Source organism: Chamaea fasciata, unplaced genomic scaffold, assembly GCF_029207755.1.
Source record: "Chamaea fasciata isolate MVZ Bird 193981 ecotype frontalis unplaced genomic scaffold, bChaFas1.0.hap1 SCAF_25, whole genome shotgun sequence".
Lineage (NCBI taxonomy): Eukaryota > Metazoa > Chordata > Aves > Passeriformes > Sylviidae > Chamaea > Chamaea fasciata.
This window is the reverse complement of record NW_027094110.1, coordinates 658619-671090: the sequence shown is the minus strand read 5'-3', so window position 1 is coordinate 671090 and position 12472 is coordinate 658619. Positions and strand designations below refer to the sequence as shown.

Genomic DNA, 12472 nt, shown 5'->3' with positions numbered 1-12472 from the left:
TTCCCAGGGTTCCCCAGAGAGGGGACAGAAGTGGCAGTGCTCATGTGTGAGCCTCTGGCCAGGAGCTGCCTTCTCTGGGCCTCTGTGGGGAGCAGCTGTGCGACCCTGACCGTGCTGGAATCCACAGGAACAATCCTAAAACTCGGTCCGTGCCCGCCAGTGCTGCCTGCTGGGTTTAGTGGTGGTGTAACTCTGTGAGCCGCCCCCGTGGGGGTCTTACTGGAAGGTTTGCTGAGACTGTCACTCAGGCAGGCTGGGACAACTGCTCAGTGGGACAGGAAAATACTGGAGAAGTATTGAATTAGTGTAAAATGCCCTAATTTAGTGATGCAGAACAATTTTGGAGTGAGGTAGTTGTGGCTTCTCAGACTTTCCCCAGGAATTTGCAGAATTTGTGTATAAAACTGGTGCAAGGTTCAGCTGGCCGAAGATACCTGGTGTGTTTGTTGATTTTCGGGGGACAAAAGTGCGTGCTGGGATCTCAGCTCTCAGTTTCACAAACAAACACCACCTTGTTTTACAAATGTCACCCAAATCTTCAGACGCTCCTGTGCTGTTTTACTGCAGATTATTGAGGGTGAGAAGGAGCAAGGAGCTTTGCCTCCCGGAGGAGAAGGAAAGCCCTGAGCTGGGAGAGGCCAGGGCTGGCCCCGTCCCTGTGGCAGCTCGGTGGGAATTGCTGAGCAGATTTGCTGGGAGTAAGAGCAGGGAGGGAAACCTTCCCCTGTGAATGGAGTGAGGGCTCCTCCTTCCGTGGTTTGTGCCCAGGGAGTGTCTGCAGGCTGCACTCCTGCCCTGCAGTGGCTGGCCTGGGCTGAAATGTGGATTTTGCACAGTGCACAGGATGTCAGTGCTTCTGCTGGCATCTCAGGGCTTCCATATTTGGTGATTTTTACCCCTCTGAAGTCACAGGCAGTGGAGTGAAGGCATTTTTGAGGGTATCATCTTTTCTGAGACGAGCAAGCAAACAGTTGTCGTGCAAAAAGGTTTTGAAAACGTGCTTGAATGACGTGATTTTAACAAAAAAACCCACACATTTTATTTTCAAAATTGAAATTTTGTCTTTTTCTCTGGTCCTCACTATTGACTTTGAACAGCAGAGCAGTTTTACTGTTGTTACTTTTTCCTGAAGTGCTTCTTGGTGAATGTTTCTGGTTGTGTTCAGCTCACTCAGGTTTTTTTCTTCTTTCCTTCCTCCCCAGACCGTACAGTTCGTTCAGGGAATTTTTGTTGAAAAATATGACCCAACAATAGAAGATTCATACAGAAAGGTAAAACACCGTCGTTTTTATTTCTTCCAAGTCCCACAGAGAACAAATGTGAATTTCTTGGGGCTGTTTGGGACGCAGGGCTGGGATTGTGAGCGGGAGTCCTCGCAGGATCCCTGGGCTGTTACGTAACCCCAGGCACAGAGCTGCTTTCTTCCCTGGATGGATGTCAAGTGACCCATTGTTCCACGGATTAGCAGAAATGTCACCAGCGTGAAAGGCACCAAAACATGCACTAAAGACTTGTGACATTTGTGCCTGTGATAATTAAATTAAATTGTGCCATGAGTTCTGCTGTTAAATTTACTTGACTTTCCTAGAATTGCCCTCGTTAGATCCGAGACGTTTCTCAGCGAGTGGAAGATTTGCAAAGTCTCGCTGCGAGGATCCTGAAATATTTTACATTTTCTTCTCTCCTTATTCCCTTCCCTCCCAGCAGCAAAGAAAAATTAAAGTTTTAAAGTGCTTTGATTTGTAAGGGTGGATTAAGTCGAGATATTTCCAATCTCACTTAAGTGGAGATGTTTACAGTGAGCTGCTCATTTAAGCCTTGCTAACGAAGGGAGTCCTGGAGCATGTGAGCTGACCCACATGCCTGGCCTGGGGCAGAATTAATCCTCTACCAGCAGTGCTGCTCAGCGCTGGGGAAGTGCAGGTGCTGCTCTGCTCAGAGCCCTTTGTGCAGAAGTACAGACTGAGCTGAGATCCTCTTGCCTGTCCCTCTGCAGACAATTCACTCTGATCTGTTTGTTCCCCTTTTTCCCCAGCAAGTGGAAGTAGACTGTCAGCAGTGTATGCTGGAGATCCTCGACACAGCAGGGACAGTAAGTGGCATTTCTTTATCTAGTTGCAGTTCCTTGGTTAAGGATGCTGATCCTGCCCAGGCAAGAGCAGTAAATCAGCTGCAGTCATTTAATGGGGGGATTTTGGTAAATATCCCCAGCCCAGCGTGGTGAGCTCTGTCAGTGCTGGGACACGGGGCTGGGTGTCCCCTGTGCCATCCCCGGCCCAGTTCTGCTGCGGGAGGATTTAAACATGACCTTTGCACGTGGCCAGGACACAAGGCACAGCCTGAGCCCGTGCCAGGCACAGGAGCTGCTCCCCTGCCAGTGCCCTCAGCTGTGTGGGGAGCTCAGCACACCTTGCAGTGCCCGGAGCCTCCCTGGCACCTCCCTGGGGATGTCCCCTGCAGCTGGCACAGCCCTGTCCCCCAGCAGACAAACCCTCTGGGGGCTGCCAGCACGGCCCAGGCAGCTGCTGCTCCCTGGAAGTTGGGAATTCTCACCAGCAGGAATTGTTGCTCTGTGGGTCTGGTGAAGGTCCAGCCTGCTCTCTGGTGTTTCAGCCTGTCTGCAGAGATGGTTTCATTGCTGCCCTTCATCTTTTCCCCATTTTTTCAAGAAGCCCTTTATTAAGGGAAAAAAAAAAAAGAGAAAAACAACCAACCCAAAGCGAAGAAGTGTTAATGCTTTTATTCAATTTCCATGCTTCAGTGGGTTTCTGTGCAGGGTAAATATGTAAATCCATTCTGTGTGGCACCGTATTCTTGTCTCCAGTACAATGGAAGTATTCCTTTGGAACTATTCATTAGCTGCATTCACCAGCTAATTGCTTTAAAAAATATCTGCTTGCAGGAGCAATTCACAGCCATGAGGGATCTGTACATGAAGAACGGGCAGGGGTTTGCACTAGTATATTCTATAACAGCACAGTCCACGTTTAACGACCTCCAGGACCTGAGGGAACAGATTTTACGGGTTAAGGACACTGAAGATGTGAGTAGAATTTGTTTGTTTTTATTTCTGCCAATGGTTTAGAGGTGTTTGCTCTCAAATGCCTGGATGTTTACAAACAGAGCTTCTTTCAAAGAATCTTCCTGGGTAGTGTTGTGGAAATTTTCAGAGCCTTGTAGTTTTCAGTGTTGTTGTTTGAGGCACAGCACCTGCCGAGGGGCATCACAAAACCACATTTTCCCACGTCCTCGTTTGAAATTGTGGGAGCTGATTGAAAACAACATTACTTTAACTTTTTTTCCTTTAAACTCCTTCCCAGGATTTGCATTTTGTTCTTTCTCAGTGCTTTAGGTGTGCTTTATTTCCCTCCAAGTTAAGGAAAAAGAAGGGTGAGGATGTTCTCGGTGGCTCTGCAGCTGCCTTGCCCTGGGGAGTGCCAGGGGTTATTCCAGAGGTGTGAAGGGGAAGGTGAAGTTCAAAGCTGTGGCATTTCCCAGGGCTCAGCTGGGAATTCTCTGCAGCCCTGGAGCAGCTTCTCAACTCGGTCACTTGGCAAAAATCCGTCACCCAGGGAGGTCACACAGTGGCAGGAGCTAAACCAGGAAGGGCCTGGTGGAGTCTGGGTTGTTGTTTTGGTTGTTTAAAACTCTCTTTAAATGAGGCACAATCAGCTGTGGGGAGTTTGGTGCTTGGCAGAAGGTGGGATGGGCACGGACCACCACCCCTGGAGCCCGGCCCTGTCCTGCTGCTCTCCCGGCTGGAACGGCCCTGGCCCCTCCTTGCTTTACCAGGCTGAGCTCCTGTTTGTGCCAAAGCGCTTTTCCTTGGGGCAGGGATTACTGCGGGTCAATCCCTGTGCAGGATCCTGTGCTGGGAGCTCAGGGTGCTCAGCTGGGCAGGTTCAGCCCTCAGCGGTCGCTTTCCCCTGGACCTCAGCATCTCACTGAATACATTAAAATACATTCCTTTGTTCTGTGTGTTACCTGTTGAATCCAAGCTCGAGAACCTTTTGAACACTGGAGCCGCTTTTGGTGAGTTAGGAAACGTGCTCCTTTCTGTCTTCCATATCAGAATATGTCTAAAGTCCCAGTGCAGAAATCATTACATTGTATTTATCTGCAACAGTTTAAATTCCAATCTTCTAACAGTCGGCGGTCAAAGGTTGTCGCTCACCAAACTCCATTTTTGGATAAACCGTTAATACCTTCTGAAATAACCTTACAAGGAGTTTCATGTCTTTCAAACCTGTACTGCTTACTCATCTCAGCATCACTTTTTGCCCAGTTATTTCTCATCCTCTTAGACTTCAGTTTTTTGCTGAACACGTTCAAAACTCATTTTCATGTTTCAGTATGAGAAATTTTCTCTTAACTATCTAGAAAACTGTGAAGAACAGGATATTTACAACTCCATCTAGGCTGATAGAGTTGTAAAGATCCTGCAGATCTGATCTCAGATGAGCCTTTTTTGCATTTGCTTCATCGGTACTGTGACTTCAGGTTCCTGATGTAAGAAGGAAAATTTATGTCTCAAAAATAAAAATATGATCGTTTTCTAATGGGTATGGCTGGGAGTTTTAAAGCCAAAAATTAATCCTGAGTGTACTTGTGTCAGGAAGAGACCACAAACATTAACCCTGACGTAGATTAAAAACACACAGTGTGTAGTAAATTGCCAAATGAAGCGGGTAGTGATTTATTTTCCAGCTGGAAGGGACCCGATTTCTGCTCAAAGAATTAAAAGTTTGAGGAAATGGAGCGGGTGCACACCCTGATCAGCAGCTCTTTGGGGTATTTTTGTGCTTCTCCTCAGTGTGAGGGAAACAGGAAATGGTGCTGGGCTGTGGCAGCGTCCTGCCCTGCCCTCAGCAGTGCCACCCTGAGCTGTCACAGCACCCCAGGGTGACAGAGCCCAGCTGTGCACGGCCCTGCCGGGGGAAACGGGGCTGGGGCCACCCCTGACACCTGCTGCTGGCACCTGGGCTGACAGTTGGGGCTGTTGGGAGGGATTTTGGGGTGGGTTTTGTTCCCTTTGTTGAAGGAGTTACAGAATCCCAGAGTGCTTGGGGTGGGAAGGGTCCTCAAAGCTCATCCCTGTGCAGGGACAGCTGGCTCGACCCCAGGGTGCTCCCAGCCTGGGACACCTCCTTTTGTACCTGTTGGGGACTTCTTGGAGGGCCACAGCTGTGGAGAGGGGCAGTGCCACGTCATCGTTGTCTCCTGATGATTATCGGTTTTCATACTTTGTGCTGCATTCTTCATCCTGCCTTTTTCATCCTGCCTTTCCCCCTCCGCAGTCTGAGAGCCACAGCAGCCCAGAGCTCTCTGTCCATGAAGCTGCTGATGGGTCTCTCCTCCTGCTTGCTCCCCTGCAGGTTCCCATGATTCTGGTTGGCAATAAATGTGACCTGGAGGAAGAACGAGTGGTGGGCAAAGAGCAGGGGCAGAACTTAGCACGACAGTGGTGTAACTGTGCCTTTCTAGAATCGTCTGCAAAGTCCAAAATCAACGTAAACGAGGTAAGCACCCCCTGCCCCCGTGTCCCAGCCTGGGCAGGACACTAAATCAGCCTGTGTGTGTGCCGGGGGGCTCAGGGTGATCCTGGTTCCCAGGCAGGACACTAAACCAGCCTGTGTGTGTGCCGGGGGGCTCAGGGTGATCCTGGTTCCCAGGCAGGACACTAAACCAGCCTGTGTGTGTGCCGGGGGGCTCAGGGTGATCCTGGTTCCCAGGCAGGACACTAAACCAGCCTGTGTGTGTGCCGGGGGGCTCAGGGTGATCCTGGTTCCCAGGCAGGACACTAAACCAGCCTGCGTGTGTGCCGGGGGGCTCAGGGTGATCCAGGTTCCCAGCCTGGGCAGCGTTGCCGTGCTGTGTGTCCAGGTGTTTTCTCTCTGCCTTGGGGAGCTTTGCTCCCGTGGCTCTGCAGAGGTGGGCTGACTCGCAGGCCGGTGTTCCTGGAGCCTCTCTCAGCGCCCAGGGGTGGCGGAGGGCCCTGAGCAGGCCCAGCGGGCTGGGTCCCTCGAGCTCAGATAAACTTTATCTGGAGGGAATATTTCACGGCGATCACTGCTGCCGCTCCGAACGTGGGTGCTGCCCCGTTGCACTCCTTGTCTTGTGGCTGTGCTTTCGAAGCATTTGCATTTCTGGCTGCAGGTGCCTCAGCACAGCCCCCTGTAAGCCCCCGGCAGGCTAAAACCGCGCCTAAACCCAGACCTGAGCAGTTCCCCGGCTTTAGCTGAGACCCCCTTTGCTCTGGGGTGCCTCCTGCTGCTGCCCGGGGCTGCGGGCTGCTGCCGGGGGAGCTCTGCTCCTCATCGGGCACCGAGGTTTATTCTGTGCCGGCAATTACCTGCCTGTGCCAGAGGCCAGGTTTGCAGGCGCAGAAGCCGAGGTGACCCCGTGCAGCGGGGCTGGGCTGCTGCCAGCTGATAAGTGCGGCCGTTTAGGGGCGTGTGACAAGCGGGAGCAGCAGGAGCTTGGCCCGGGCCCAGGGCCGGGCTGGCAGGCTGCAGGCTGTGCTGCTCGGGGCTGCTGCAGAGGGGAGGGAGCGCCAGGCTCTGGGAGCTGCAGCTGCTGTGCTGGGATTAGCCTGGTGCAGTGCTCAGCAGCCAGCAGGGAGCTGTGTGTCTGGGCTGCTGCTGAGGCGAGGAGGAGCAGCTCAGTCATCCAGCACATCCCCAGGAGGGTGGCAGCTCCTGGGCTGGCTGCATCCCCACAGTTGGGGTGCAGTGTCCCCACATTTCGGGTGCTGCATCCCCACATTTGGGATGCTGCATCCCCACATTTGGGGTGCAGTATTCCCACATTGGGGGTGCTGCATTCCCGCATTTGGGATGCAGACTGACCCTCACCAGGCAGAGGGGCCTCACCCCGTGGGGAGGGGGGTTCTGTGGGGGCGCAGGCTGGTGGGACACCCCTCACCCCTCAGCTGGGGGTCTCCCCCCTGCCCTGCCTTCTGCAGCCCCCAGGGAGGTCACAACAGAGAGAGGAACGTGGGCATGTGAAGATGAGTTCCTGGTTTCCTGCCAGTTGATGTTTCCTGTTTGTGGAGGGTACAAAAGCTGAGGAAATCAAGGAGAGAAACCGAATGAACAGCTCAGTGCACGGGGAGTTTGTCCTGCTGCCTTCTGGGCTGGGGGGCATTGGCATTCTTTGGGGCTTTGTTCCTGCTTTCTCACTGCTTTTGGAGCTTCTGAATTTGTTAAAATCTAGGTAAAGAGTGGTAAATTCCTCCCAGCATTTGCTGAATGCGAGTCAAACCTTTCAGATGATAAGCTTTTAATCCAGAGTGAATCAGGAGTGTCCTTCTGGTGACCTCTGAGATGCTCTTGCAGCACCCTGACTCTTTCTAGGGCTGGTGGCGTTCCTGAAACCTTGTTGCAGACGTCTGTGCTCACAGTCAGTACTAGCAGCTAAACAATCTAACTGAAGAGAAAGGAAAACCTCAAATTTCAGTTGTTACAGTGTGTTATAAACTGTTCCTTTGTCTCTGGAATTCCTTTGGAATCAACAAGAATTTGTGAGCTGTCAGCCACTCCAGGAAGGGGAAAAAATAAACAAGGACAAGGGTGGAGCCCTCTGAAGGTTGAAATATTTCTCCTCAATGCTGAGACCCAGCTCCAGGCATTTTTGCAAAGCTCATTTTGCTATAAATGGGTTGAGTCTTGCTGGGAAAAACAACTCCCAGCACCAGAGTTCCCAAAAGCTGCACAGCTGAGAGCGGGCCCTGGAAATGTCAGAGTTCAGCTGTGGGGAGGGACAGCAGGGACAGGGACAGGGCTGTTGTCCCCTCCCTGCAGGGGATGCTCTGGGGCTCTGCAGACACCCCCGGCCCGGGGGCACCACTGCCAGGGTGATCCTGGAGGGTATTTAACCTTTTGTTAATCCCGAGTTTTCTCCCACTTTTCCAACGCAAGGAAATTGTTGCTGTTTCATTGCCGTGCTCTTCTGAAGCCTTCGGTGGTGATAAACTGAATTTCCAGCTCCCTTGTGCTCTGCACACTCGTGGGAGCTTTGGGTTTCTTCTTCCATAAGCAGCTGCTCGAGAAACATTTAATAAATTCAAGCGGCCTAATTGAATTTACACAACTGCAGCCACCGGGAGAGGATTGTCAGCTCCCCAGCCCGCCTCGGCTTTGACAGCTTGTGTTCTGTCACTTGGATTTCTCAGCCTGTGCTTTTCATTTGCAGATCTTTTATGACCTGGTCAGACAGATAAATAGAAAAACACCAGTGGAAAAGAAGAAGCCTAAAAAGAAATCGTGTCTGCTGCTTTAGACTCCCACCGTGCAGCAGCTCTGAGCCAGGTGAGAGGTGTGTGAGTCCTGCCTGGGGCAGGGGAGCAGAGCAGCTCCCCCTTCCCTGGAGCTTTCTTCTGGCTCCTCTGGGTTCTCCCTCTGGCCTGTGAGCTCCGAGCTCACTTCTGCTCCCTTTTTATCCTCTGATAAATGTTGGTGCTGCCGCTGCCGTCCCCATGCTGGGAGCTCTGGGGACAATTCCAGGTTGCTTTGGGTGGGACGTGGACTTCAGTGGCACAGAAATAAAAAGCTGCCCACCAAAGCAAACAAACAAACATAAAAAACCCCAAACCCAACCAAAAAGCAGGCCAGGGCTGGACACAGCTATAAATAACCTTCCTGTGTATCTTGGCAGGGAACTCTGTGTGCTCACAGCTGCTCTGTCATGCTCCTGGGAGGAAACAGCAGCTCTGTGCTCCAGGTTTGGGGCAGAAGTGTCCCCATTTGGGGGCAGGGAAGGGCTCTGGGTGGTGGCCCAGCTCTGCCACCTGCCCTTGTCACCCCCAGGGGGTTCCTGGGACCCCCAGAGCCTCATCTCTGTCCCGCTGGTGGAGCAGAGCAGCCCGGCTGCCCCTGCCCTGCAGCTCTGGGGAGAAGCTCCCGGCCCTGAGGCTCTCAGGGCTGAATTCCTGAGGACAGGACCCTGCCAGCCATGGAGCCCGGCTGTCCACGGCCCTGGGGCTGCCCAGGTGTGGCTCAGGAGGGTCAGGGCAGCTCAGGGGCTGTTCTGGGCTGCCCTGATGGACGGGGCTCCTAGCTCGGGCTTTGGGTGCCAGAAATAACAGCCCAGGGCAGTGGGGAACAGTGGCTTTGGGAAAGGGGACTGAGGAGCCTCAAGTGGCTTTTCCTGTTGCTCAGGTGATCCCTCCTGCTCAGGCAGGACGGAATTGGGAACAATCTCTGCCCCTCCTTCCCTCCCTCCCAGGCCCCTGTGCAGCAGCACTGGGAGTGCTGGGGGAGTTCTGTGCTCAGCACCTGGAGCCACAGAGCCATGGCAGGGTTTGGGCTGGCAGGGACCCTGAGCCCTTCTCCTTCCACCTCCTAAACCCCCTCTGAGTCCAGGCCTGATCCCACAGCTGCATTGTGGCTCGGGAGGTCTCTGACTGCTCAGGCTTTGAGAGGAGTTTTCTTTTCCCAAAACAGAAGAGATGAAATAAATCCCCTCCCTGGGCGTCTGACCCAGGGTGGGCTCTGGAGGCCGTGGGCAGTATCAGGCAGTGGCAGGAGGGTGGCAGTTGTCTGGCACTGCTCTGTGGCCCTGATAAAACACAACATTTGGAGAGTTCCACTTTGCCCAATCTCCTGCTTTCTGCACCTGGAACCAGCCCTGAATTCTGGGAGAAAGGGGCCCTTGTGCTGCTGTGGGCCCTGGGCTCTCAGCCTTCGAGGGTCCCAGCAGCAGAGTCGGAAATGTCCCTCCATCACCACCTCTTTGTGTTCTGGTTTACTTCCTCCAGATTGCAGGAATGAAGAACTGTTGCCTACCTGGAAAGTGCCAGCATTCCCAACTTCAGAACCTTATGGAAATGAGTAACATATCGGAAGAAGCTTCTCCTGTTTTTTATATATTACGGGAAGAATTTAGATCTGGAAAATGGTTTGCACATGGTCCCCAGAAAAAGCAGTTGCTCTGTGTATATCTCTTGGAAATTTAAGCCAATATTCTCCTCCTTTGCAATAGCAATTAACAGATGTGAAAATAAATATAATTGACTCTAGCATATGATTATCCCAAGGAGCATGGATGCATTTCAAATGTTAGAGATTGCTACTATAATTAAAATTCATATTGACCATTTTATCATAATTTCTCCCCATCAAGCACTAAAAATGTTCCACTGTTATATTTTATATCTATAACTATAGATATATATTATCCAAAATTTCCCTTTGAACTCACTGCAACAAATAACTTTTTGAGTCATTGACTTCATTTTATATTTAAAAGTTACGGAATATCATTATTTTCATTCAGCCATTGTATTCTAATTAAAAATGTTTGTGCATAATGCTTTGGAAAAATGGGTCTTTTATAGGAAAAAAAAAACTGGGATAACTGATTTCTATGGCTTTAAAAGCAAAAATATATAATATACTAAACCAACTCTAATATTGCTTCTTGTGTTTTACTGTCACAGATTAAATTACAGCTTTTATGAATGATTAAATTTTAGTACATTTTCATTTTTGTTTCTGTGTTTTTGTTACCGTTCCCAGCCTTTGGCTTTGCTCCACGTTCTGGGGGCTCCTCTCCCACGCTGCTGGCTCGGGGGTTTTACTGAGGTGTCCCCTGTGCTGGGTGTGGTGTTCCCTCCCGAAGGACAGCAGGCAGCTCTTGGCTTTTCTCTGGGCCTGTTAAAGATTATTTTCCTGCTGATTCTCCCCTGCTCAGTGGCTCTGACCTGCACAGACATTCCAGGGTCTGTCTGCCTTGGAGGATGATCTCGGTTTCAGAGCAGGTTTGGGCTGGCGGTCCCTGACCAGCTGGAGGGCTGGTTTTGTTTCATCTGGGGTTTGTTCCTTGTGGGTTTTTTTAACACCTGTTGGTTTCGTGAAGTTTCAAAGAGCAGGATCGGAAGAGAGCCCCGTGGGTGCTGCGTCCTCCTGTATGTGCAGGTCAGAGCCCCCGTGGGACCCTGGACCCTCCTGGGGATCTGCTGGGACCCCCACAGGTTCTGCTGGATCCTCCCAGGGCTGCTGGATCCCCCCCAGGGCTGCAGGATCTGCTGGATCCCCCAGGGCTGCAGGATCTGCTGCTGCCCCTCCTGGGTGAGAGCAGAGATGTGTCTTCACAGGGAGAACTCAGCCCGGGCCTTGTCCTGCCCTTGTTCCAAAGGGAAATCAACGTGTGACCTGTTCCTGCGCCCGCTGTGGAGGTTATCGGAGACCAGGGCCAGCAGGTTTGGTAAAAGGGTTTTTCTGAAACTCCGTTCCTGATGCAGCTGTTGAATTCCAGAGATCCCAGTCGAGGATGCAGGAACAAGGCTGCAAGGGAACATCTGGATGGTGTGACAACATCTGGCCGCTGGCCAGCACTGGGACAAGCACCGTTCCTTCAGCTCCTGTCCGCTTGTCCCTTCTCAGGAGGAGCAGAAGCACGGCGTGTGCAGGTTGGTTATCCTCACGAAATGTAAAAATATTTTAGTAATAAAATCATTGCAGTGATCGCTGGGCATCTCTTGCATAAGCTGGGGCACAGAGCGGGGTTTGTGCGGGGTGAGTGAGGATGAGGATGGGGATGAGGATGGGGATGGGGATGGGGATGGGGATGGGGATGAGGATGGGGATGGGGATGGGGATGGGGATGGGGATGGGGATGGGGATGGGGATGGGGATGAGGATGGGGATGAGGATGGGGATGGGGATGGGGATGAGGAGGGCGGAGCGGGCAGCGCTCCGGGCCCGGGCTGCCGCTAGATGGGAGTGTGGGAGAGGCGCAGGGCTGGGGAAGGCTCCGCTGGCATCGCTCTGATTCGGGATATTGGCCGCGCAAACCGCGCGTCCCGCCCCGCTCCTCTCCCCTCTGCCTCCCACAGGACGCTCGTTTTTTCACTGGATAAAAGGAAAGTTCTCTAATGGATTTGGGCACAATAGCCCCGGTTCCGCCCCGGGACTCGCTTGAGCCGCGGCAGTTCCGTGTGACACGGAAATGTCCCGAGGCTCTTGGTGGTTAATGTCTCACCAGGTTAAAAATCTCTTCATGCAGAATGTCCTCAAGAAAGGGGAGAAGAAAAACCTCCCGGAAGTCCCAGGCTGGTGCCTTTGACCAGAACCCATCTGAGCACAGCAGGATTTTGCTGTGTGCAAAGGGGCGCATTTAAAATTTCCCTGGAGCCCCTGGAGGATCCAGCTCCTCTGTGAGCTGTGCACAAATTCCCCCCCAGAGATTCCCGGCCCTCTCTGCAAATGTGCTGCTCTCACACTTCCAGCCTGTATTTATCTATTTTCAGTGTTTTCTAAAGGTTGTTTTAAGCCGTGTTTTCCCCAGCAGTGTGGGTTGGATCAGATGATCCCACACGTCCTGCATCACTGGGAATTTTAATTGCAGGCTGTGATGTTGTCCCAAACAAGTGACAGGGAAACCTTCCCAGGTTGCTCAGCCCCAGGTTTGTTCTGCTGGCTCTGAGCTGCTCTCCTGCCACTGCAGGGGCTGATGTGGGACGTCCTGCATC

The 12472-nt window shown here is 52.2% G+C and overlaps 1 protein-coding gene across 2 annotated transcripts in view; it reads left to right on the top strand.

The window, feature by feature from the left end:
- The window catches only part of RAP1A (RAP1A, member of RAS oncogene family), a 29099-nt gene extending 18615 nt beyond the window's left edge, over positions 1–10484 (top strand). For both annotated transcript variants that reach the window (XM_066203688.1, XM_066203689.1), the window contains exons 4-9: positions 1203–1271; positions 2036–2092; positions 2903–3043; positions 5376–5519; positions 8194–8309; positions 9758–10484. In XM_066203688.1, coding sequence (XP_066059785.1) covers positions 1203–1271; positions 2036–2092; positions 2903–3043; positions 5376–5519; positions 8194–8280 — 498 coding nt within the window. In that variant the 3' untranslated portion in view covers positions 8281–8309; positions 9758–10484. The remainder of the gene's footprint in view (positions 1–1202; positions 1272–2035; positions 2093–2902; positions 3044–5375; positions 5520–8193; positions 8310–9757) is intronic.
- The last annotated feature ends 1988 nt before the right edge of the window (positions 10485–12472 follow it).